This window comes from Anas platyrhynchos, chromosome Z, assembly GCF_047663525.1.
Source record: "Anas platyrhynchos isolate ZD024472 breed Pekin duck chromosome Z, IASCAAS_PekinDuck_T2T, whole genome shotgun sequence".
Classification (NCBI taxonomy): Eukaryota; Metazoa; Chordata; class Aves; order Anseriformes; family Anatidae; genus Anas; species Anas platyrhynchos.
Window position 1 is genome coordinate 79,095,148 of NC_092621.1, and position 23,865 is coordinate 79,119,012.

At 41.9% G+C, this 23,865-nt stretch overlaps 1 protein-coding gene across 4 annotated transcripts in view; it reads left to right on the forward strand.

The window, feature by feature from the left end:
- Positions 1–960: 960 nt before the first annotated feature.
- VCAN (versican) overlaps positions 961–23,865 on the forward strand; it is a 114,406-nt gene continuing 91,501 nt past the window's right edge. Inside the window, exons 1-4 of one of the 4 annotated variants that reach the window (XM_038169742.2) lie at positions 1,020–1,244; positions 1,334–1,434; positions 8,431–8,506; positions 17,722–18,093. In XM_038169742.2, the coding sequence (XP_038025670.2) occupies positions 8,437–8,506; positions 17,722–18,093 (442 nt within the window). In that variant the 5' untranslated portion in view covers positions 1,020–1,244; positions 1,334–1,434; positions 8,431–8,436. Of the gene's footprint in view, positions 1,245–1,333; positions 1,435–2,122; positions 2,258–8,430; positions 8,507–17,721; positions 18,094–23,865 lie in introns of those variants that run through there. The other 3 variants (XM_038169743.2, XM_038169739.2, XM_038169741.2) reach the window with 3 other exon arrangements.

Genomic DNA, 23,865 nt, shown 5'->3' on the forward strand with positions numbered 1-23,865 from the left:
CCAGAAACGTGCCCAGAGCGGCATGGTCAGACACACCTATTTCTCCAGGCATTTCTTTTCTGACTCTGGATTTACACCTTCCTGGACAAGGGGGCCGTGGCACGCGTTGCTCTGGGAGCCAGTGTGCCAGAGGCACTGTTCATGCCAGCATTTTGTGCCGGCCGAGGGGAGCTGTGTGTGTCTGCCACAAACTGGGATAGGTACAGTGTGGGAAAGGAGCTGCCCGAGAAACACCCCAGACCCTTTTTTAATTGGTGAAAGTCCCCTGTTACAGGGTGATTTGGAGCTCTGCTTATGACTTCATCTGCAAGAGGTTTGGACAGCAAATGCAGAGCCTAATCTCAAGGAGAAAAAAAAAAAAGGGGGGGGGGGGGGGGGAAGGAAAGAAAGAAAGAAAAGAAAAGTGGCTGGAGATGCGTAAAACTAGGGTGGAGAAGCTTGGCTTGGGAGGCTGCCGATGCAAGGCTGCCTGTGAATTGGCAGCGGCGGGGGAAGTTTGGAACAATCACCAACATATTCTTTCATTGCAGCCTCCGCTGAGGTCGGGGAGGCAAAGAGGGGGGAAAAAAGGGATCTCGGTCCCAGCCACTTTCCCCATTGCAAGCGGCTTCGGGAGCCAGAGAGGAGGAGGTCTCCCCATTCTCTTCCCGGTTAATTGTTTAATTGGGGAACAATGCACCTCCCGCACCCGCGTGCCCCTCTCCGCGGGGCTGAAGCCGCCGAGCGCAGGGACCCGTCCGGGGGTCCCCGGGGGAGGGGGAGGGTGACTTCGGGGGGCCGGGACCCCCAAGGGCTGCCCGGGGGACTCCCCGCGGAGGGCGGTGCGGGTTTGTAGGGGGGGTCGCGGAGCCCCTTGCGGGAGGGCTTTGGGGTCTCTCCCGCTCCCAGCAGCTGCGGGAGCGCTGCGATTGCGAGGGAGGCTCTGGCTGAGGCTGAGAACCCTCCTCTCGCCGAGCCAGCGCCCCTCCTCTGCAGCGCTGGCAGTACAATGATATAATAATGATGGGTGGCTGAGCCTCGCATTTGAACTTGCAGGCGAGCTCCGTGCAACTCGGCGCAGCTCGGAGGCAGGTGTTCGGGGAGCAGGGGGCACCCCGGAGCCGGCCACCTCCTTCCAGCTCCACCACCACCAAGGGGATTTTTTTTTTTTTTTAACTCGTTCATGCGGCCACTGGGATCTCTGGACTAGCCGAGCCGCCACGCCGTGATTTTTTTGCAATCTCTGCAATACGCTACCTTTTAAGGTAACTATAACTCTTTTCAATACGCTTTTTCTCTCTCCCCCTCCTTTTCACGCGGGTGCCGGCAAACACCTAGCTTTGTTAAATTTAAGACGATCGTTTGTCCGGCGGTACCTGGAGAGGGACAAAGAGTTGAACCGCAAACCTTGAGCGGGAGAGAATAGCGGTGATTGGCGAATTTAAACAACCTGGGGTAAGTTCAGCGACGCGCGGGGGGAGAGGAGAAGGGATGCTCGGGGACCCGCAAAAGCCCCTCCGTGCGCAGGGGAGAACAAAGAAAACTAGGAAAAAAAGATTTTGGGGTGGGAGCCCTGGCAGAAGTTTTTGGTGCCAGTTGGATTGAATGGCCGGGAAGGTAGAACTGCACCTTGGTTTGCGACGGGGTCCGGAGGGAGAAGGGAGGAAGCTGCTTTGTACGGACCCTAAATACACAAAGCGCTCGTGTAGCAGGGGCGACGGCAGTGCTAGGAGGGAACCTTTCCTGCCACCAGGTCTCTTCTTGCGCTGGGAAAAGCGTGTGCTCAGCCTCCTCCGCCCTTGTGTGCTCCCCCCACCCTCCCTTTCTTTTTCCCTTTTTTTTTTTTTTTTCTTTCCCTCTTTTCTCTTTATTTTCTTTCTTCTTCTTTTTTATTTTTTTTCCTTTCTTTCTTTTTTTTTTTTTTTTTTTTCTTTCTGTTTCCTTTTCTTTCCCCGATGTTCCTGGAAAGCTGCTGTCGGGGCAGAGCGGGACGGAGGTGCTCAGGCAGCATCTCCCGGAGGAGGACGGCAAGCAGGCATCGTCCGAGCCACATTTCCACCGCTGGAAGGGGGGGTGAGTGGGAGGAGGAGGAGGAGAAGGAGGAGGATCACAAGGTCAGCGGAGCAAAACGCCCCCTCTCACCCCCGCGGCCAGCTTCTCTGGGGCACGGGGCACTGCCTTCCCCCGCCGCTCTCCTTGGGTTTTCCTTTGTTTTACAAAGAAAGTGAGAGAGCATCGTGGAAGGAATTAAGGGAGTTTCGACGGCGGGAAAAAGCGGGTGTGTGTGCGTGTCTGTGTGAGTGTGTGTGTGCCGGGGGGCGGCTCTGCCAGGGGCTCGGGTACCCCGCGGGGAGGGGGCCCCGCGGGCAGCCCCCTCCATGCAGCTCCGAGGTGCCTTCCCCACACAAAGGGGCGGCGGGGAGCGGCCGAGGGACAGCCCTCATTGTCCCACTTGTCACGTCCTCCCGGCCGCCCCCTCTCCCGCCGGGCACCGGGATTAAACCCCGAATGATTTTTTTTTCTTTTTCCCCTTTTTCCTCTTTTTTTTTTCCTCTTTTATTTCCCCTCTTTTTCCTCCCCTTTCCTAGTCTTTTTTCCTCCCCTTCCTCTTTTTTTCCCCTCTTTTTTCCTCATTTCCTCTTTTTTCCTTTATTTTTCCTCATTTTTCCTCTTTTTTTCCTTTCTTTTTCCTCTCCCCCTTCCCCCTTTTCTTCCCCCTTTTTTTTCCTTATTTTTTCCCTCTTTTTTTCTTTCCCCCTTCCTCCCTTTACCCCCTCTTGCCTTTTTTCCTTCTCTTTTTTTTTTCAATTTTCTCTTTTCTTTTCTTTTCTTTTCTTTTCTTTTCTTTTCTTTTCTTTTCTTTTCTTTTCTTTTCTTTTCTTTTCTTTTCTTTTCTTTTCTTTTCTTTTCTTTTCTTTTCTTTTCTTTTCTTTTCTTTTCTTTTCTTTTCTTTTCTTTTCTTTTCTTTTCTTTTCTTTTCTTTTCTTCTTTTCTTTCCTCCCCCCAGCCCTTTTTTTTTCCTTTTCCTTTTTTTTTTTTCTTTTTTCTTTTTTTATTTTTTTTCCTCTAAGCAATGAATGTCGAAACGTGTTGCAGAAACCCATCCTGGGACAACCAGAGCGTGAATGTTGGGTGGTTTCCCTTTTTTTTTTTTTTTTTTTTTTTTTTTTTAAGAAAAAGGGAGGTGGCGGAGGGGGCGAGAAAGAAGGAAGTTTCCTTCCAAAAGGGGATGAGTAAGACTTGGCGGGCTGCGAGCCGCGCAGCGCCCTGGCGGCGGGGCGGACCCGGGGGCCTCTCGGGGGAGGCGGGGGTCACCGTCTGCACCCCAAAACGCCCTCACATCCTCTCTCCCCACCCAGACGGGGGGGCTGGAGGGCGGAATGGGGCCGGGGGGCGGCGGGTCCGGCCGGGGGGTGCCGCGGCGGAGCCCCCCGGGGCGCTGTCGAGGAACGGGACGGGTCGGGGCGCGGCGGCGGCCCCGGGCGCCCCCTGGCGGGGGACGGGGGGCTCCGGCCATAAAATGGTGGCAGGGAGGAGCTGCTCGGGGCGGGGGTCCCAGTCTCGTTGCCGTGCTGGGGGCGGCTCCCACGGAACAGGCCCGAAGCCGGCGGGGAGGAGGGCTGGAGGGCAGGGGCTGGTGGCCTCGGCTCGGCTTGTCCCCTCAAGCCAAGGGGCACGGGGTGCTGGGAGCCCCCACACCCCTCAGGGGGGGTCCTGGAGCATCTCCGTGAGGCTGCCCGAAGGGACAGGGCTGCTTCTGTGTTAAATGAAGGCCTCGGGGGGACGTCCAGGGGCAGCTGCCAGAACACGCTGTGCTCTGGTCAGCTTCCCATCTGCGTCCCGATGACGACTGGGACAGCCGGCAGCAGGCTGGGGAGCTCCCCTCCGTGCCTTATGTGGTGAGGAGGCGATGCTGGAGGTGCCCTCAGGTCCTCTGTGAAGGCCTCACAGTCTTCTGCAAGTGGTGACAGGCTGAGCAGATGCCGCTGGTGAAGCAGACCGAGGCCAAGTTGGCCATGTGGCAGCACGGCCCACTAATTAATCACATGGCCGAGGCGTAGTGTCACCAGTAAAGTCAATTAAACGGCACTTACACTAAAGCTGATAAGTGTTGGCAATTAATTTGTCACTGAAGGAAGGATTAGAGGCATGCAGACGCAGAATACGGCACAGAGCCTGTGTCTCTGAGGAAGGGTGGGAGCCGTGAAGGTGTCTGCCAGTGCTCAGAGAGCAGCAAGAGAGATGCTGCATCTGGGATAGGTCATTTCTAGCCTGCCCAGGCTTTGCTGGAAAGTTGTGTAATTTGCTGGTTTACCCATTAGTAGGAGCAGCAACCTCAAGTCTCCAGTGCCAGGTTCTCATAGGTGTTGTTTTTTTTTCCTTTTTTTTTTTTTTTTAATTCTTTCTTTGTATGAGCCTTACCTTCACTGTGCAGGCAAGGAGGGTAGATGGGTAGAGACTGCTTTCTGCAAACATATCCAGCTCTCGCAGTCCAGCTGTGGAAAATGTGCTGAATCAATCTCAGCACAACCTGAGAAGCTGCACCCTTTTGTGACAGTATCACCTCTAGGAAACTAGCTAATGTCTCATTTTTCCAACTTCAGAGGAGCTGGGCAGACTTCTTGGTTGGTACATGTCAGTCTGTCTCACACCGGGACAATTCGCTGTCTTTGTTAACCCGGTATTAGAAAGAGAGACGTGATGTTCTCCCATCTGGTTAAATTAAAATAGCATTGGTGTGAGATCAAGCTTACACTGCAAACTAAGCACAGGCTGGAATAAGGTCAGAACTTATTGCTCCTATGCCTCTTTGCTCTTGCAAGGAAAGTAAGAGTGCCTGCAAAAATAAGAGCTCTATTCTTTCCCCAAAGAGAGAACCTCCTCTGCTAGTTTTTAAAGATGTGAAGTATATCAAGGACTTGGCATCTTTTGGTTAAAAAAATTTACTGTGCTCAGGGTCGCATCCAATTTAGAAATGTAGTGCAAATGACTTCTGTGGATCAGTCTGTATGCAGTAGCTCCTAATAAACTGGACCAGTCCAGTTGGACACTAGCCAGCAGGCATCCTGAGTGTGGTCACATGAAGTAAGACACTTTTTTTTTTTTTAAATAGAAGGTGGAAATTAAACACTTACTCAAGTCGTGCAGCCTTTAGTTGGCAGGATTTTCTTGCTGTGTCCATAGCATTATGGCTTTCTCTTCCTCAAGGTGTAATGACACCGAGGCAAAAAAAAAAAAAAAAAAAAAAAAAAGTGTATGGAAAAAGGTATGATTGGAAAGAGTTTGGCTAATTGTTGTGGACTTTGGGGCAGTACAGCTGCCAGCCAGCAGAGGCCTTTGCAGAGAGCAGGATGGGAAATACAACTGATTTTAGAGCAGGGATTTTGTCCAGGAGCACAGTCAGCTGCAGTCTTTGTGGTACAAGGAGCGTAGGCAGGAGCAGCGCCATCTGATTGCAGTGCCCTGCCTTGCCTGCAGCTCCTGAAATGATTGCTGGGGTCTGAAGAGCCCTGTGTTCTCCTTCCAGGCGAGACTGCCCTTGGGGGCTGAGTTGGGTATTGCTTTTTTTGTCCGCTGCTTAGACAAGGCGGTGGGGTGATTGCACATTTAATTCTGGCAGCTGTAGTGGAGCAGCACTCAGTAACCCAGGAGTGTTTATGGGAGCCTGCAGAGGACCAGAGTGTGAAAACCATCATGTATGGTGTGTTGCATGGGAGTCATGTTCATGAATCTCAGGGGTGAGAATTGAACCCTTTCTCCAGCATTTTTCATTGCTTAGGAGCCTCAGGGTGGAGGAGATTTAAAAAAAGAAAGGGTTGAGCGGTGATTTTCCAAGTGCTGGGTGGGGATTTTTGGCAGGTATCTCATATTGAACTCTGCTCAAATGAGGGTGATTTTATTTATTTATTTATTTTTGAGCTGTCCAAGCTCTCAATGCAGCAGGTGTAATTTCGGCAGCCTTCTGTACAAGGCCAAGAGTAGAGATCACAACCATGAATACTCTGATGGTTTAGTACCACCTGGTCTTCAGCAGGAAGTTATCTCTCCATAGCTGTCTTTTCTGCTTCCGTATGTTTTTGGGGTATATGTGTTTTTCGTGGCTGAAAGCTGAAGGTGTTGTTTTCCATACAATTCCTCAAATTGCTTTTATAATGCAGTCACCCATGCAGGGCTGGATCTATGGTGCTGTGTGTGTGTATGCAAGGTAGAGAGGAATGGGAGGATGTGATCCTTCATACATGCTGGAGCCACAGCACAAGGGAAAATGAAAGCCCTTTGCTAGTTCCTTTTTCTTTGTGAATTTGTTTGATTTCATTGTTGATTCCCTTGTTTCTGGTCAGAAAATCCAAGGTTGCCTTCTGGGGGAGGCGGGAGATGAGGCATATGGGTAAACACAAAAGCTAAACTTGTAAACAATTTGTTCTAGATTTTTGTTTAGCTGCTGATACAGCCAGTGTGTGACGCATGGGAAACACATGTGGACAGAGCAGCTCAAAGGGAGATCTGGAGCCATCATGCCTTCACAAAGGCCGGAGCTCTTGCTCCGCGGGCGGGTCCTGCATTCACCGTATGTGAGGGTGGAGAATTCTGTAGGTCTTCTCTTCTCCACTCTTCAGAGTGCTTGTGTTACTTGAGAAGCTGCTCTGCAGTGGCTTTGGTGCTTGAGGCTTCCCAGAAGCTTCAGGACTCAAGGGATGCTTGAAGCATCTTCTGGTTTGTGCACATCTGTAGGCTCACCGTGACCTCTCATTTTCTGAGATGTTGTGTAATAATGAAGATAATTTAAGTGTTTATCTAAGCAAACAAATATCTGCCTGTGTCTGAAAACTGGACCACTGCTTTAGAAGGACTCTGACATCTGCAGCTCTTACCATGTGCAACCTTCTTGCTCATCAGTGCCTTCAGTGTGTTGTGGGGGCTTGGTATACTGAACACAGAATAGATTTTTATCAAACTAATAACTATAGAGAGTTATAAAATAGCCACTTTTGTCTTCTCCATGTACAACTTTGCTTTTGCAAATTGTAGGGAAGATAAAACTGTCTGTCTGGCGTTAGAGTCTTCAGGAAAAGTTTAATGGAGGATAGTCCTCGAACTGAATGAAGTCAAAGAGGTCTTGGTTCTTGTTTGGGATTCAGTCATAAAAATCCTGTGAAGTTAACATTGCCAAATCAGTGATATCACATCATGCTCTGAGCGCTGTCGAGTGGATGAAGCAGAGATGGGGCGTCTTTGGCAAGGTGCAGCCTGCTCTGTGGAAAGCAGCTGTATTCTTTTCCTCCACACCCTGGGAATAGGCTGCAGCACATGTTTCCCAGTGCAACCAGCCAGCCCTAGCCATCCGCATATAGGGAATGAAAAACTCTTGGGTTTTCAACCCTTTTGGGTGGGAATTTTGAACACAATGCTGTTATACTAGAGATTGACTCACTGGAAGGGCTTGGTTTGAGATGTTTTGCATCTTTTCTCAACCATCCAGCCATTACAGGGTAGATGCCAATTCACACAGACTCCCATAAAGTTTGGGCTAAAGCTGTAAGCTGTGTGGAAAACTTCCCTGAGGTTGAACACATCACCAGTAGCTTTCTGAAGAAGTTAACTCTGTCTTGCTGTCATGTTCGGGATAGCTTGCGGAAGTTTGTGGGTTTGTTTGTTAATGCCTTAACCCTGAAACCTTACATGTAAAGAGCAAGATATTAAAATGCTAATGTAAAAAATGCTAAAATATGTATATGTAACACAAGGTTCATAGAGATAACACAGGTCTGTATCTACTAAATCTCTGTTTCGCTGTTCCATAAAGCAATTCAGCTGTGATGTCTTTGAGTTCGGGTTACTTGCCCAAGTTCAGAACCCAAGCAGTGTATTTTGGCAGCAATATCAGGAAACTTGGGATTTTGTGATTAAAAACTTTTTTTTAAGGTCAGTGCTTGACGAACTGCTTTTGAAAGCTGTTCCCTATGATGGCTAGATAGTGCATATGTGTAGCTATGTGGAGGAGAGACTACTTACAAAAGCATCATAATTGTTGACATTTATGGGAATTATAATGCTTTCGTTAGCATGCTTCTTAATTTTTCAGGGTATTTGCAGATTCAGGGGAAACATTTTCAGAACTGTTTCATGCACAACAGGTTGTTTGCTGGTGCTAAATGATAAGACAGTCTGTGTTACAGACATAAAGTCACCTGAAGGTTGGAGCTGAACTGGCAAGACCTCACCAGGGAGAAGTCGTCATGTTGCATCCATGTACTGCTACTGCTGTATGGAATTAGGTTTAAAACAGTGAATAAAATGCCAAAAGATCAGTGTATTAAGGATTACTGTACTGTCCTGCTGAACATCTTTCCCGAGCAGATTACTCCTTCTAATGTCAATGATAAATGTCAATGTACTGAATTGTCACACAATGTACTACTAACCACTTACTCCTTTTTTCTTTATTTGTAGGTCAAGATGTTGTTAAATATAAAAAGTATCATATGGATGTGCTCCACGTTAGTTATAACATATATGCTACCTAAAGGTAAGTCTGTTATATACCGTTTCATTTAGTAATATTTATTTTAGTGACAATGGGAATTGGTAGAATATTTCCCAGGACTTAGGAGATTTGGCTTTTGCTCTTGCCTCTGCCACTGTCTTTACTGTACTGTGTACCTAACTTTGTTTCTGTTTTCTCCCTATTACCTTACTGATTTATACAAAAAACACTTAGTGGGTGGGCATGCTTTTGACGAGGTTTTTACACACCTGTCTGATGTCTCCGGAGGCTTGTAAGTGCCATACTATAATTCAAGTGATGATAAAGGCAGTAGCATAGCGTGATAACAACATTACATAGCGTGAAGCAAAACAGCTTGCCTTCTCCAAATGTTCAAGAATGTGTCTTAATCCTTTAGCTTGTGCTTGTGAAATGTTGGACCTATTGTTCAGATATGCCTCGTACATTCAGCCTGATTCACAGAAGAGCTTCTCTGCAGTAGATAAGGTGAGGGCTGCTAGGGGCTAATTTTAGTGCAGACACCCTCCACAAGGGCTTCAGTGCTGCTGATGAGGAGCAAGAACAGACTGCCAGGATGGACGTAGACAAGCTGCGGAAGTGGTGAATAAAGTGGGGGATTCTTAGGGCATACCTACCCGTCAGGTTCCAATGACTGTTCTCATGTAAGTCATACCACCGAAGCCTTTTGGGTTTACAGGTCACTGACACCCTCTCTGTATTCAGGGTGAAAGGTACATATATACATACAGATGGGGTATGGGGAAAACCAGTAGCCCCAATTTATGCTTGGCTCTGTGGCCCACTTAGGAGCACGCAGCTGTGGTGGGCAGTGCGGCTGCCAGACATTCTGTTGTGAGGGGCTGCTGTCAGCTTACCTGATTGGAGTAGTGGCACGCTCCTGGCTGCTGGGGCTTAGAGCAAGGACATCTTAAGGCAGGTGCAGGTCTTAGTTTCGGGTGGAAAGGAAGAGCCGTGTTTGCTTCTCATGGTGATAACATGTTAAAACTGAAGTACCTATTCATATGTGGTTGCTATTGGTATTTGAAATTTTGATTCAAGACTAGTGAGGAAAAAGCCCCTACAGCTGCTGCAAACTCAAAAAACTGGGATAATAACTTCCCCAAGGCTCAAGGCAAGACACGAATTTTTCTTCTTGTATTCCTTCTATTACTTATACTTTATCTGCTTCTTTCTGCTTTTCCCTCTCTACCTTCCTCCCTCCATCCCTTCCTCCCTCATTTTTCCCTCCCTCTTTTCTTCCTACCTTCTTTCTTCCCTCCTTTTTTTCTTTCTTTCTTTATTTCCTGTTTAGGAACTGATTTTAGCCTTTAGAAAATCGAATATACCCATTTTTATCCTATTTTTATACCGTGTCTAGCAAAGTCTTTAGGTAGTCTTGTAAGATAAAGGAAAAGAGTGTTGTGTTTAGTGGAGTTGACTTAAAAATATGTTTTTTCCTCCTCTTCCTCAAGCAGGCTGGGAGCCTTCCTCCTTAAAATTAATTTTTTACTCCAGTCTTCACTAAGAACACAACAAACCAGGATGATTAGAGTCATCCTCACAGACAACAAACTCAAAGCTTCAGAGAGAGGGCAAGACATGAAAACTGAGCTTCCGTTTTCTAATTCAAGAAGGGCAGAGATTCATTTGATTATTAAATGTTAAGCTGTTTTCCCCCATTTTTTACTTAGTAAAATGTCTGTAAATGCACATTGATGTATGGCTTTTGGATCCACACCAGGCATTTAATAATTTGTTCATATGAAACATTCTGAGAGACAAAGTAAGTGATGATCACAAGAGGTCATGAACTGGTAATGTAAGTCTACATAGCAAACTTATAACTTTTTACTTGCTAAGTTATAGCTTTCTTCAAGGCAGAAATGTCTGGTTTAAGATACGGTAGAGTGTTATCCATAATTAGTCAGCTTTAAAATGGAGTGAATTGTAGTACATCACTCAAAGGAGTAGAGGTATAAAGATTTTAAACTGATAACTGATCTTGGGATGGAAAGCATGTAAGGAGAGATCACAGAATCACAGAATTTCTAGGTTGGAAGAGACCTCAAGATCATCGAGTCCAACCTCTGACCTAACGCTAACAGTCCCCACTAAACCATATACCTAAGCTCTACATCTAAACGTCTTTTAAAGACTTCCAGGAATGCTGACTCCACCACTTCCCTGGGCAGCCCGTTCCAATGCCTAACAACCCTTTCGGTAAATAAGTTCTTCCTAACATCCAACCTAAAACTCCCCTGGCACAACTTTAACCCATTCCCCCTCGTCCTGTCACCAGGCACGTGGGAGAACAGACCAACCCCCGCCTCTCTACAGCCTCCTTTAAGGTACCTGTAGAGAGCAATAAGGTCGCTCCTGAGCCTCCTCTTCTCCAGGCTGAACAAGCCCAGCTCCTTCAGCCGCTCCTCATAGGACTTGTTCTCCAGGCCCCTCACCAGCTTCGTCGCCCTTCTCTGGACCCGCTCAAGCACCTCGATGTCCTTCTTGTAGCGAGGGGCCCAAAACTGAACACAGTACTCGAGGTGCAGCCTCACCAGAGCCAAGTACAGGGGGACGATCACCTCCCTAGCCCTGCTGGTCACACTGCTTCTGATACAAGCCAGGATGCCGTTGGCCTTCTTGGCCACCTGAGCACACTGCTGGCTCATATTCAGCCAACTATCAACCAATACTCTCAGGTCCTTCTCCTCCAGGCAGCTTTCCAACCACTCATCTCCCAGCCTGTAGCTCTGCTTGGGGTTATTGCGCCCCAGGTGCAGGACTCGGTAAAGAATCACAGAATCATCTAGGTTGGAAGAGACTTCCAAGATCACCTAGTCCAACCTCTGACCTAACACTAACAAGTCCTCTACTAAACTGTATCACTAAAATCTACATCTAAACACCTTTTAAAGACCTCCAGGGATGGTGACTCAACCATTTCCTTGGGAAGCCCATTCCAATGCCTATGAAAGGAATCTGACAAGATATTTAAACCTGATGTTTCTGCTATGATTGATTTAAAGTCTGTTCATGATTATTTTGGGCTATTATATTTGGGCTATTATATCTAATCTCACATATATTTTAGTATTAGATGGGGTAGTTCTGCCCTTTCTCTATCCCCTGGTGCTAGTTGGCATGTTTTGCTTTGTGATGACACTTATTTATCATATATGGCCAGCTGAATCAGGTAAATGATTTGCCGGAAAGTGGATGACTTGTTTTTGGTTGGTTATTTTTTTTTTTTTTTCAGCTTAGTTTTCAGTTGGATTATGTCTTTGATCTTTCTCAATGCTTTTCACATCTGCTTGAACTGGCAGAATTAGGGGACTGGGAGTTTGGGGGGAGAAGTGGGTCTGACCCTTATAGTGGTGGAACACAGGATGGCACCTTTAGATGTCTCCTAATTTAATCCACCTTTGATCACCTCTAAAATTGCTTTTGTGACCTCCAGAATAGAATTTCAAGCAAACAAAAAGTTCTATGTGAAAGTGCTGGAAAGGTCACCTCAGGAATATAGACCAAGTTCCAAGTTGTTTTTATTCACCTGAAGCTTTTGGAAGAAGTGTAGAAAAACTCTTTTGTTCCTTGAAATACACTGTAAACTTCATGAGTTTTATTTTCAAAGCTGAGGGTTGTACTTTTGCCGCAAACATTCTTAAACGTGAGATTCCTTAGAGTGTGGCCGTGGTGGAGAGGACAAAGATGATGAAAACATTTTCATAAATCAATCCAATAGAGTCTGGGATTGATCCATATCCTTCTGTTTTGTAGAAGTTAACAGTCAGTTTGTGTGTATATATACACACATTTTTGAGGATAGGTGCTACAAGATCACAAACTTTTCTAATACAGCTGTTACTTTAGTTAAAAGCAAAGCAAACTTTTAAAATGAAATCTGTGTTTACATTTGGATGATTAAGGAATTTCTTAAGTTTCAATTTTTTTAACATCCTGCTTTTGAATGCAAAATTTATGCCTCAAAATCTTTCATGAACCACAGATTCCCATACCTCTGTTCCTGGAATGGATCTGGTAACCCCATATGTCTTAATTAAGTAGTCACTTGCATATAATTAATAGCAATATTTCCTTTCAGGCAAAACTGTTCTGAAAACTTAAAGTCTTTCTTTCAAAACTCATATGGGGAATTTCACAAAAACAACAATTAATTTATAAAAAATAAGTTCTGGTGAGTTGGCATTTTCTACTAGGAAATATGTTCTGTTGAAAACTTTAAATTTCAGTTGAAAATACTAAGCATCTGTAATACTTGGTAACTAACCTTATTTTCCTATCTGATTCTTTAATCATGTGTCATTCAGTCTGATGGTCAATTTTGGCATCATTCAGGCTGCTTCAATTATTCAGGAACATCATCCTAAACACTTCCCTTTCTTTGCCAGTGGCCCTGAAAGGCTTGATTTGGATGTTCACCTCAACATTCCCCTTCCCCTTCCCTTCTTCCTCTTTTTTTTTTTTTTTTTTTTTAAAGTGTAAATCCTGGAATCTGGGGTCAGATTAAGCCATAACAAAGCTGAAGCTTAATTTAGAACAGTGCAACTTATAGGCATTCAAAATTTTATGCATTCATCACTAATTATTATTCATGTATTTGTTTTCTCTTCCACTCTCACTTATTTGAATGGTCATGTTCATAAATACCTAGCATATTTGCATGGCAAGCTTTTTATTATGTTATTAAAATTTCTTTGGGTCTTGGTCCTCAGTTATGTCTGCTCCCAAAGTTTCATATAAGTTTGTGCAAGCAGTCTATTAATTTTATTTTTTGAATATCTTCATTTAAAAAAGGGTTAATGAAATTAGGGTTAGTGAAAAGACTTCTCTTAGACTTATTATTAGTAGTCAGATTAACAGAACACACAACTTCATTGGTCATTTCAGTTGCTCTTGACAGATATATCGTATGTATATGTAGGTTGTGGATGAAATCAAAAATGAGATTACTTTTATCTCATAAATGTGGCTTTAAATAAAATCTTATCCTTTAAGCATTTTTTTGTCTGCTTACTGTGTAACAACATTCTGTTCAGTGAAGCTTAATTTCATAGCAAAATTGTTCCTATAAACATTGTCACTTCACGTAAGGCATTTGTTCCACTTTTTGTCCATTCCATACCTATTGGTATTTTCACATGGTTAGTGTAATACAACATGGCAGAGTTCTGTCCTTTTTTTATCGTTTAAAATTTTACCTTAAGAGTTTTGTAACATTTACCATAAATAAATAAATAAACAAAATGTACAAAGAATTCTATGGAGATGCTTTGCTTTCAAGTGAGAAGTTTTTCTATAGTTTTTCTCCAACTTCAAAAGAAAGATAGCAAGCCATATGTCATTGGCAAGATAAGTTATGTTTACAGCCAAAATGGTAGACTAGGAAGACCTACGGCATTTTTGCTAGGGGGGAAAAACAGTGTGAAAAGTCAAGCTGTAATTTTTATTTTATTTTATTTTATTTTATTTTATTTTATTTTATTTTATTTTATTTTATTTTATTTTATTTTATTTTATTTTATTTTATTTTATTTTATTTTATTTTATTTTATTTTATTTTATTTTACTTTAAGAAAAAAAGTACTATGTGCCATCATCTCCATGATAAACAGATTAATATATCTTAGCTTTAGGTTTGGGGAAAATAGCACAATACTAAGTCTGTGAAAATCCTACCCAGTAATTTAGACGTGACAGGACTGTCTTTTGTTGAGGTATCACATAGGAAAGGTCTTCATTCTACTCATGCTACTTATTCTGATGTTGGAGATATTTAATATTTAAATTGAGGAAGACACAAAAACCCAAATGCTAAGGCCCACAGGACTTGCTGGTAAGCTGCCTGTACGAAGTGCTCTGAGCCTGACACTGCAGTCCCATCATCTTGTACAAAGCTCCCATTGACTTTGCTGGGAGTTCTGCCAAGACGTGTCTGTTGCCAGGTGATTTGGATTTAACTGTGTATTTTATTTTTTTATTGTCTGTGCATTTTCACTAATGAATTAAGTATGCCCATGAGTGATACATTTTAGTTAGTGACAGAATGCTCACATTAATTGCCAGCCAGTTTAGACATTTCAGAACCATCTCTTGCTGAAGAATGCATGATATTACCAGTATTTTAGGTCCTACATGGGTAGGTGAAGATATGTCATGAAACAGTGATGATATGGAACACTTGGAAAGCTTGTGATGTGGGCAATACTTACTTTTCTCAAGTTGTGTTCAAATTCCTTCTAAGGAATAGTCTGTCACATAACATGCATAATAGCTCAAAAAGAGACACAACATTAGAGTACAAGCATAGGGAAAATACTAAAGAAAAAAAAAAGGCTATATGGATTAATAAAAGATATTGATACTTTCTCCATTGGCCAGTAAATTCTGCTTGGACTACAGCAAGAAACCAAGTTTTTTGTTACCGTGAAGTAACATCTCCTAGCTTTTAATGTCAAACATATATATATATATATATATATATATATTTTTTTTTCAGTAGTGAAAAAGATCTTTTCTCACCTTCTGTTGTCTTTTTGCTCATTCTCCTCATCTGCTAGTCAAAACATAAAGTGCTTTTAAAAAGCACTTTATAATGCTTACTACATTTAGATATATATTTGTACCTACGTGGTCTTCCCCTTTTCTAGATTGTGGTCCTGTGTAGGGTAAATCTAGTTTGCATATCATGATGATATGTTTTCGCTGCCAAGGGTTTCAGTCTACTGATGTGAAGACACAATTTTTAAAGAGAATATATTTCCTCAGGGTTCAGTACTGATATTCCAGATCACACATAACCAGAAACAACACTCTTGAAAGTTTATTAAAATTCCGTCAGTCAAGATAATTGTAACGAGGTCATTTTTCATTTAAGAAGTTCCTGTAATGTATATAGATGACAAAAGATCATAATAAATGCTAAATATTTTGAGACTGATTTTAATCTCTCACCTGTGCAATTTGGCAGTTTTTCCATCACAACTGATAGGACTAAGTCTTCATTCTATTTTTCTGGCTCTACCCCACGGTAATTCAATGATGTTTCAAGAAATTAAAGGTGATATAAGAGCCAGTGATGTTTTCCCATTATAAATCTTCAGAATAAAAGCAGCCCTTTCAAGTTTTTAGCAATCAATTAACATTAGGGAAGTCAATGTTTTATTTCCTTGTAAGTGGTATCTTACTTCCCCCAAATTCTTGCTTCAATGGTTTGGTGGTGTTTTTATTTATTTATTTATTTATTTATTTATTTTACCCAAATCAACGTGTTAGCAATCAAAGCTTTTGAACTGGTGTTTAGTCTTTTGTAACTTCTACAGGCTTGTCTTCAATTTCAGTTTGCAATTTCTCTAGTCTTCAGTTTTATATTGGTCCTGTTTTTGTTATCCCTTGTTTTACATACAGATTCTTGCTAAATCTGGACCGGGCTGTGTGAAGCAATTAATGCTTGACTGTTACATGTGAGTTGTAGCATCAGCAGTCTCTGCTTGCTTGTTAAAGTAAGCCTGAAAATCTCAGTGCATGCCTGAATCATAGAGTGAAGCAACTTGCTGGTAGATCTACTCAAACAGTCTAGTTCCATGTGGACTTTTCAGCTGAGATTATATGCAGTGCAGTTGTATTCACACAGCACTACACCATTGCTGCTATACTTTCTCTGGTCTAATCAGTTTTGATACAGATATCTTGATTGTCTTTGTGTTGTGTTCCCAAGCATTTCAGTTTAGGTAGGCATGAATGGAAATGACCTAAGGACTTCTGTTCCAATTTCTGGGTATTTTTTGGTTAGTTCAATATTTTTCTTTTTCATATTAGTTCTTTATTATCAAAATTCATGGCCAATAAGCTACTGATTGTTGTATTGAACATGATACTTTACATGATACTATTAAATTCTTTATGCTACACAATGTCACCTGTTACTGTTAAAATAATCAATAAGCAGTTTCTTTTTTTTTTTCTTTTCCCTTTCTCCTTCTCTCTTTTGTGTTTCAAAATGTTCTACTCCTTTTGTGCATAGATGATAGATAGATAAATAGAGATAGATAAATAGCTAGGTAATGTTCATGTGCTGGTGTCTCTTATTTCACTGTGCTGGTGGCTGGTATTTGAAGATAGTTTCATTCTAAACGTCGTGAATCTTAGCTGACTTAAAATTGCTGATCATCTTATTCAGCCTTTGAAGAAATGTGTGAGTGCAGGTCAGTGAAAGAGGAGATATAGGTTCTATTATATGTCAGCTTTTAATCTTCATTAAGCAATTAAATATGGTGAAATAACATGACACAGAAAATAAATCTTACTGAAATCCTGTCTTTAGACAGTTGCTGTGTGCAGGTTGGATGAACAGTAGTCAACTTTCCCCTCAGGATATTGTCAGATGGAAGCGTTTCACTGTAAAGTGTTTGCAGCTGGAGATGTCATAAACATGATAAAAGTCCTATCAAGTCAAGTTTGAGCCAAGTAGGGACTTTCTGCACACTTTGCTTCCTTTTTTGCTTTAACATCCTAAAATACTTCATTTCTTCAATGTGTTAATGGCCCCTAGGCTACAAGGAAATAATTTTGAAAGAATGACTAGTTGGGAGGATATAACTGGAAAGGCTTTTGTTTCAGCATGTATGCAATAAAGAGTTAACCTTTGAAAGACTAATGGTGTAAGGGGTGCAATGTAAAACAGCCTATGACTTTGCATACTTCTAGGACTTGAGCACATGAACATGCTGTTTTGAGGTAAGACAAGGAGTAAAAGTCAGTAGCTCCCCTAAATGCCTGTTTGTTTTTTGTTTGTTCGCTTGTTTGTTTGTTTCCCAGAAACAAATATGTGATAACTGGCCAGCTGTCACTGAGAGTGGTTTTACTCCATTGAAGAATGAAAACATAGTTCTTACAGTTCAGCTGCCATCTATAAACTTTAAAATAATTTCCAAAGAAAGTTGATTACTTTACTACAATAACAAATGGAGAAAATAAATCAAAGAATCATAAATAAATAAATCAGTGAATTAATTTGTCCAGGCAGGAAGGGGCTCAACTAAGGGCTGGGGTTGTTGGTACAAACTCTTTTTTACCTTGCAATGAGCAGAGCTCTTATGAACCAACTAAGGTTCATGGAATTCTGGTCTGTTAATCATTAAATGCCAGTGAAATGTATATTTCTGAATTTGCTGGTCCACTAATGCAATATCTCCTTTCTCTCCCCCTCCATCTTCTAGTTAAAGCAGAAAAAAAAACCCTGGTGAAGGGATCCCTGTCTGGAACTTCAGTCCTGCCATGCTTCTTTTCAACCACACCCACTATAGCCTCCAGCTATGCAGCTGAATATCTTCGAATTAAATGGTCAAAGGTTGAACTGGATAAAAGTGGAAAAGATGCAAAAGAAACCACGGTCCTGGTGGCCCAGAATGGGAACATCAAAATAGGCCAAAACTACAAAGACAGGGTGTCTGTTCCAACCCATTCAGAGGAGACTGGTGATGCTTCGCTGACTTTCTCTAAGCTGCGTGCAAGTGATGCAGGGGTGTATCGCTGTGATGTGATGTATGGAGTTGAGGACACACAAGGCATTGTATCATTGGCCGTTGACGGTAAGAATTTATGTTTTTCATTTTTAGTCAGCAGTGATTACAGTCAGCATGGCAAAAGTTAATAATTACCATGTAACTTGAAGGCATTGAAAGGACCATGTTTAGCAAATTGTCGTCCTTCCTTAAGTGTTGACTTGCTCCATTCTCTTTTTGTTTATTTTTTAAGAATATTTTCCGGCCTGTGGCTTTCCCATTTCTCAGTTACACCTTTTGGGAGGCTACTTTTGATTTTTGGAAATAATGCCCTTCAGTTCTTCCCATAGTAGCTTGATTCTTTGATTGGTTTTATATCCTTTGCAAGATGAGCTCCTGCTTTTACAATTTGTTTTTAGCAGATACTTCGAAAGTTCTCCTAAAGCAGTCCTTTTGAACCATGGGACATAATATAACAGATCTATTTGAAAATATCAGTGTCTTTACAAGAAGACAGAGTTGTTGGGCAGAAGTAGTTGCTTTATAATAGTTTCTCTAGAATGAAAAGAAGCAACTGCCTTGCCCTGATGGAGCTGTGGCTGGCTTCTCTTGCTGCTTGCCATGTGTAAACTGAGAACCACTCTTTTTGTGATAGGAGCATCAAGCACAAAGGAAGAGTTCCTTTTGTTCACATAATTATTATTGGATAGGTTGGAGAACCAGCAGCTGCATGAAAACACATAGGGAGAAGGCAGCTAACATTCTTCCATGGATCCAGGGCTAATAGCTGGCTTGCAAGCACTAAAAGGAAATAGGCTCCAAAACTTTGAAGAAGAGAATTGTTCTTATAAAGAAATATAAGAGAAGGGACAGGGCTTTAAATAGAGTGTAAATGGCAAAAGGAGCATAGGATCTGTAGGTGTTCTCCTAAGATCCTGTTTTTACAGCATGATAAGTACAGCGTAGACTGCTCCAGAGCCTGATGCTCTATAGCCCTGTCAGTTTGGCACTAAGCCTGAAGTAATAAACTGCTGAAAGGCAGGACATGTTAGCCCAGGCACTATGCCATGTCAGTGCAGTCTGGGCCCAAATTACTCCACTTAGGAGAACACTGTGCTATGTAGATGTACCAGCTTTCACAAGCGTTGATTTGGACTCTGCCTTGTGCTTCTTTGCACTCAGGTGTTTTCTGAATTTTGGGTATTTATTTACTCAAGTGATTGAACCTCCAAACAAACATTAGTATCTGCTTTTGAAAGACATGGCTTTGGCTAAGATTTTTGGTGAGCTTAATAATGCGTTGTTCATCCAGTATGTCAAACTTAACTTTAGCAGTCTTTTGGCATCTATTCAACGAAAGGTTTTGAAGGTGTGGTCTTAATTTGGAAATACAATAAATCAGTGTAACTATTAATGTCTTTATAACTTCATAAGCTGTTTAATACTAATGGCAAAAGCAAAAGAAGTCCTGGTTTGAACATTATTTTTCACTAATGAATGTACCTGGCATTCCTTCTTCCTTTTCAAGTGCTCCTTTGACTACATAGCTATATCCAGGAGCACCAGATGTTCACTACAATAAAATATCAGATGATTTATGGCAATACTTTACCTCGTGTTAGTGTTCCTTCAGAACATTGTGGTGAGATGCACAATTCAGATCATTTTGGAATTTAAAGAAAGTTTCACACACACCATTTTCTCTCTGAAACTACTCTTTTCTGTGCTTATTTTAATGTTAAAATCTGGGGAGAAGAAGCCAGATTTTGACCCACACAGAAAACAGAATTTTTAAGTTATCATTTTTTCACTTGATTTTCCATTTTATTATATTATATATAATATATAATATATTATATATTATATATTAGATGTCATTGTTGTTGTTATTATTATTATTATTATTATTATTATTATTATTATTATATCGAATATATATTATATTCCATTCTGTATTAACTACAAATGGCATTTATCAGACTTTTAAAGATTTAATATTAGTGTTGCCACTCAAATTTTGTGCCCTCATTTCAGTAAGGATTTCTGCAGGCTTGCAAATTCAACTTTTACCTTAAAAAAAAGGATAACAAAAGCAAATGAATTTGTCACAAATGTAATTTAATTTAATTACATCAACTTTTTGAGCCTGTACCCCAAAATAATAATTGCCAAAGGAGAGAGGTGTGTCCTCTCTGTGCATAGTTTGTCGCCTGTTGTTAGCACAGTATGGGAGAATCCTCTTTCCATGTTAATTGCAGTAATTTTCGAGGTGACATCTGGGGTGGTTCAGCACTGTTTTGGTCCACTCTCCCAAGTAGAGCTGGAGCTGGTGCTTGCATGGACCCCCATAAAACCTGGGTAAGATTGTCACCAGTTTTGGTAACTTACACATTCCAGGCTCATGGAGTGAAAGACAAAGTGCATTTGAGTAGCACTCTTTCTCAGAGGTCTGAGAGACATGTTTTGCTTCACCTTTTCAGTGAATTAATAGTATATGGACAAAGTGGTTACTGTGGTTCAGCTTATATTATAGTAAACTGCTTCATCATAGCTGAACCCCAAAGTAAAGCAGAATTACTCAATTGGAAGCTTTTGCCGAACTGACTGTGTGGTGACAATTTAGAGGTAGAAGGAGTGTTACTGATGCTTCAGAAAGCAACATTCTTCTGTTTCTATTCTTTCAGTGACAGTGCTGTTCTGTACATTAAATCAAGTTAATAAATTATGGGAAAGGCAGCAACACAGGACCAGAAGGACATGCTGGGTCACTTAATCTGGTTCCTTTGGCATTGCAAGTAACAATGTTATGTGCTGTGATATATGCCTTCATTAATCCCAAGATCAAGCAAGACTGCCCATTTGCATGACTCGTCAGGCACTTTGCGTATTTCATCCCAAAGATCTGCGCGGTTAGACTGAACCATACCCTGCATGTTACTATTTTCAGTTCACAGCTGGTGAAAGCGTAAGAGAAGGGAGGGAAACACTTAATTTTAGTCGACACAGGAAGCCTTGGGCCCGCCAGATGCCTACCCTGCTAGTTAATGGCAACCATGGAGCTGTCCGTGAGGCCGGGGAAGGAGCCAGTGCCGGCAGGTCTCCAGTTGCACACAGAAGGACAGTTTCGTCACGCTGGATACCTCTTTTCCTGTCACTAATTGTAGGAAATACTTCTCTTACACCATGCTTGCTTGTTGTAATTACATCAGCTTCTCAGACAGGAAGATTTTGCGTTCAAAATAGATCTAACAGTCCTGCAGTATTATGCACTTGGAGCTCTTACAAAAAGTGGAATATGCAGAACACATGTCATTCATGTTTGTTTGTCCTTTGAGGTGTTGTCTCCTCTGCTGCCTTTATACTTTTCTACTTGAAATTCTCCCCTTTTCTCAGAACGTTTTTCCTTTGTCAGTTCTTGCAATTGTATTTTTCTAACGTGTTTTGAGTTTATCTTCAAGACACATCTTGTAATTGATATTATTAAACGCACTTTACAAACTGTCTCACGTTATGAGCCCTTGGCAGTTGTGCTTGGATTTTGTAGGCCCCTTCCAGCTGTTTTATTCTACTCTATTATCATAATTTTTGGATGCTCAAAGTTATTTTTTCCTTCATTCCTCGTTGTTTCCTTGCCACTCTTACCTGAAAATCCCAAGCACTAGAAGCTTTCAGATAATGAGGAGAGTTGCTTTTCCCTTCTTGCTAGCTGACACCAAGCTTCCTCTCCCTTCCCACTTCTAGCTGCTTCTTGGCACTGGGGCATTTCACCAGTATCCCAGCAGAGACATGTTAATAGGGACAAGGTAGAGGTTAACTACCAATAGACAGTGATCTTCAGGCCCTCTGATGATCATCCTTGAGTTTTTGCTTGCCCACTAATAGTTTACCAATCACAATTTCACAACTGGGAGTTGGATGCTAGGTATGAAATCAGAAAACAGGAAAATGACGTAGGATAAGTTTTACCTTCAGCAATTTAAAGTCAGGTGCCTGGCCCAAGCTAAGCATGTTGGCTCATGCTACTCTCAGCTCCTCTCTGTTGAGTTTTGTGGGTGAGATGAGCTCTGTGGGAGCTCATATCCCTCTTCCCTAACCAGAGAGACTTAGATGGATAGTGTGAACAAGACTCCTAACCTTTAGGCAAGCAAACTTTGGTGAGTTGTATCCTGAAAAGGATTTAATAAAAGTGTTATTCTGCCTCTCTATTTCCATGTTCATTCCCTTTCTCTAGGTATAATAAAGTCCACTTGTATAAAATAGTTTCACAATAGCTCATAAAAAGCTGACCTAAAAGTGCAGAGTAACAGTATTCTTCATTCTTAAACACAGTTGCATCATTGAACATTTAATGAACTTGTCATTTTGTGTGGTGTTATGAAATGGGATATTAAAAAGCTATATAGATGACCAAGTGTAAACAAAATGATTATTTTATTTTATTTTATTTTATTTTATTTTATTTTATTTTATTTTATTTTATTTTATTTTATTTTATTTTATTTTATTTTATTTTATTTTATTTTATTTTATTATCTACCTTGGAGATGTCTGCAGGTTTGAATTGGCAAACATGATCCTTCAATTTTCTTGCCCTTTTTTATCTTGTGGTTAAATACCCATCTTGTCAGTGATTAAGTTTTAGCAATAGCGTTACTCTTTTCTTACTGATGTTTCAGGAGTCCCCTGTTTTCATCGGCCTTCTTTTGTTAGTTTCTATTTGAATCCACTGCATTTCTGAGAAGCCTTTTACAAATTGCGTTTGAAAAAAACAAAAAAAAAAAGTAAGGAAACTCCTGGGCTTAAAATACTAGCCTTGTTAATGGGAAGAAGCAGCAATTAGGGAGGCAGAGTAGACGTTAATTCACATTTTCATTTTTATGCAAACTCTTCTTTCTTGCAGGCATTATAATGATAATAAATGGGAGTTGTTTCCAATGTGGGAACACTGCCACTCAATTGTGCTCTGAGCCCTGAGAGATTGTGTGTTGACAACCTAATTGATTTATTCTCTCTGAAGCCAGAACTCCCCTTTATTATCGCTGAAGTATGGTGTTTGAAGATTTTTTTTTAATCTTTTAGATTTATCTGTCTTTAAACTTTATCACTTGTTGATGATGAAACTCCGCGCTTCCTTGATAACTAAATAAAAATTGTCTGCTTCTTTTTTAAGCTTGTACTTTCCCAAGTGAGTGATGCTAAGGAACCTCCAGCTCCCTTAGCTATGAGGAAAGAGCATAATGCATAATGACCATCAAAGGGAGGGGGGAACTGACTTCAGGGTCAGAAAGAGCCGGGTCTGAGCACAGGGCACCTCAGCAGCAGGGTGGAGGATGCTGTGGCCCTTGCCCTGGTGCAAGAACTGTGGAAGCAGTGGCTGATGGATGTGGTTTGGGTCGGGCTGGAGGACCTGCAGAGAGAGGGTCCTGCAGAGGCTGACACGAATGGCTGCGCTTATTTTTATCCTGTCAGTCATCGCCCAACATGAGGGCAGCTCTGAGAGGGACTGCGTATTTTTTGGTTTTAAATTTTAAATACTTTTAATTTTGATATGAGTGTTTTCACCTCAGTGAACGCTCATGTGGTCAAGTGCAGAGATAATAAGGCAGGTGACCAATTCAGAGGTGATGCAGATGTAGTAACCCAGTCCTCCACTTTGGCAACTCCTTCCCAAGAAAAACACAGGTAATGCTCAGCATCAGCTGCTTTCCTTCTCTGGAACAGCTTGTTCAGAGAAGCCTGCATACACCTGTGAGCTGTTGCTTTAGTTCATGAGGATGGAGACAAAGATTTTGCACAGAGGAGCGATGTGTAAGTTGGTGCAATAAATCTCTGCTCCTGGAGAGCAGGAGGATGGAGCAG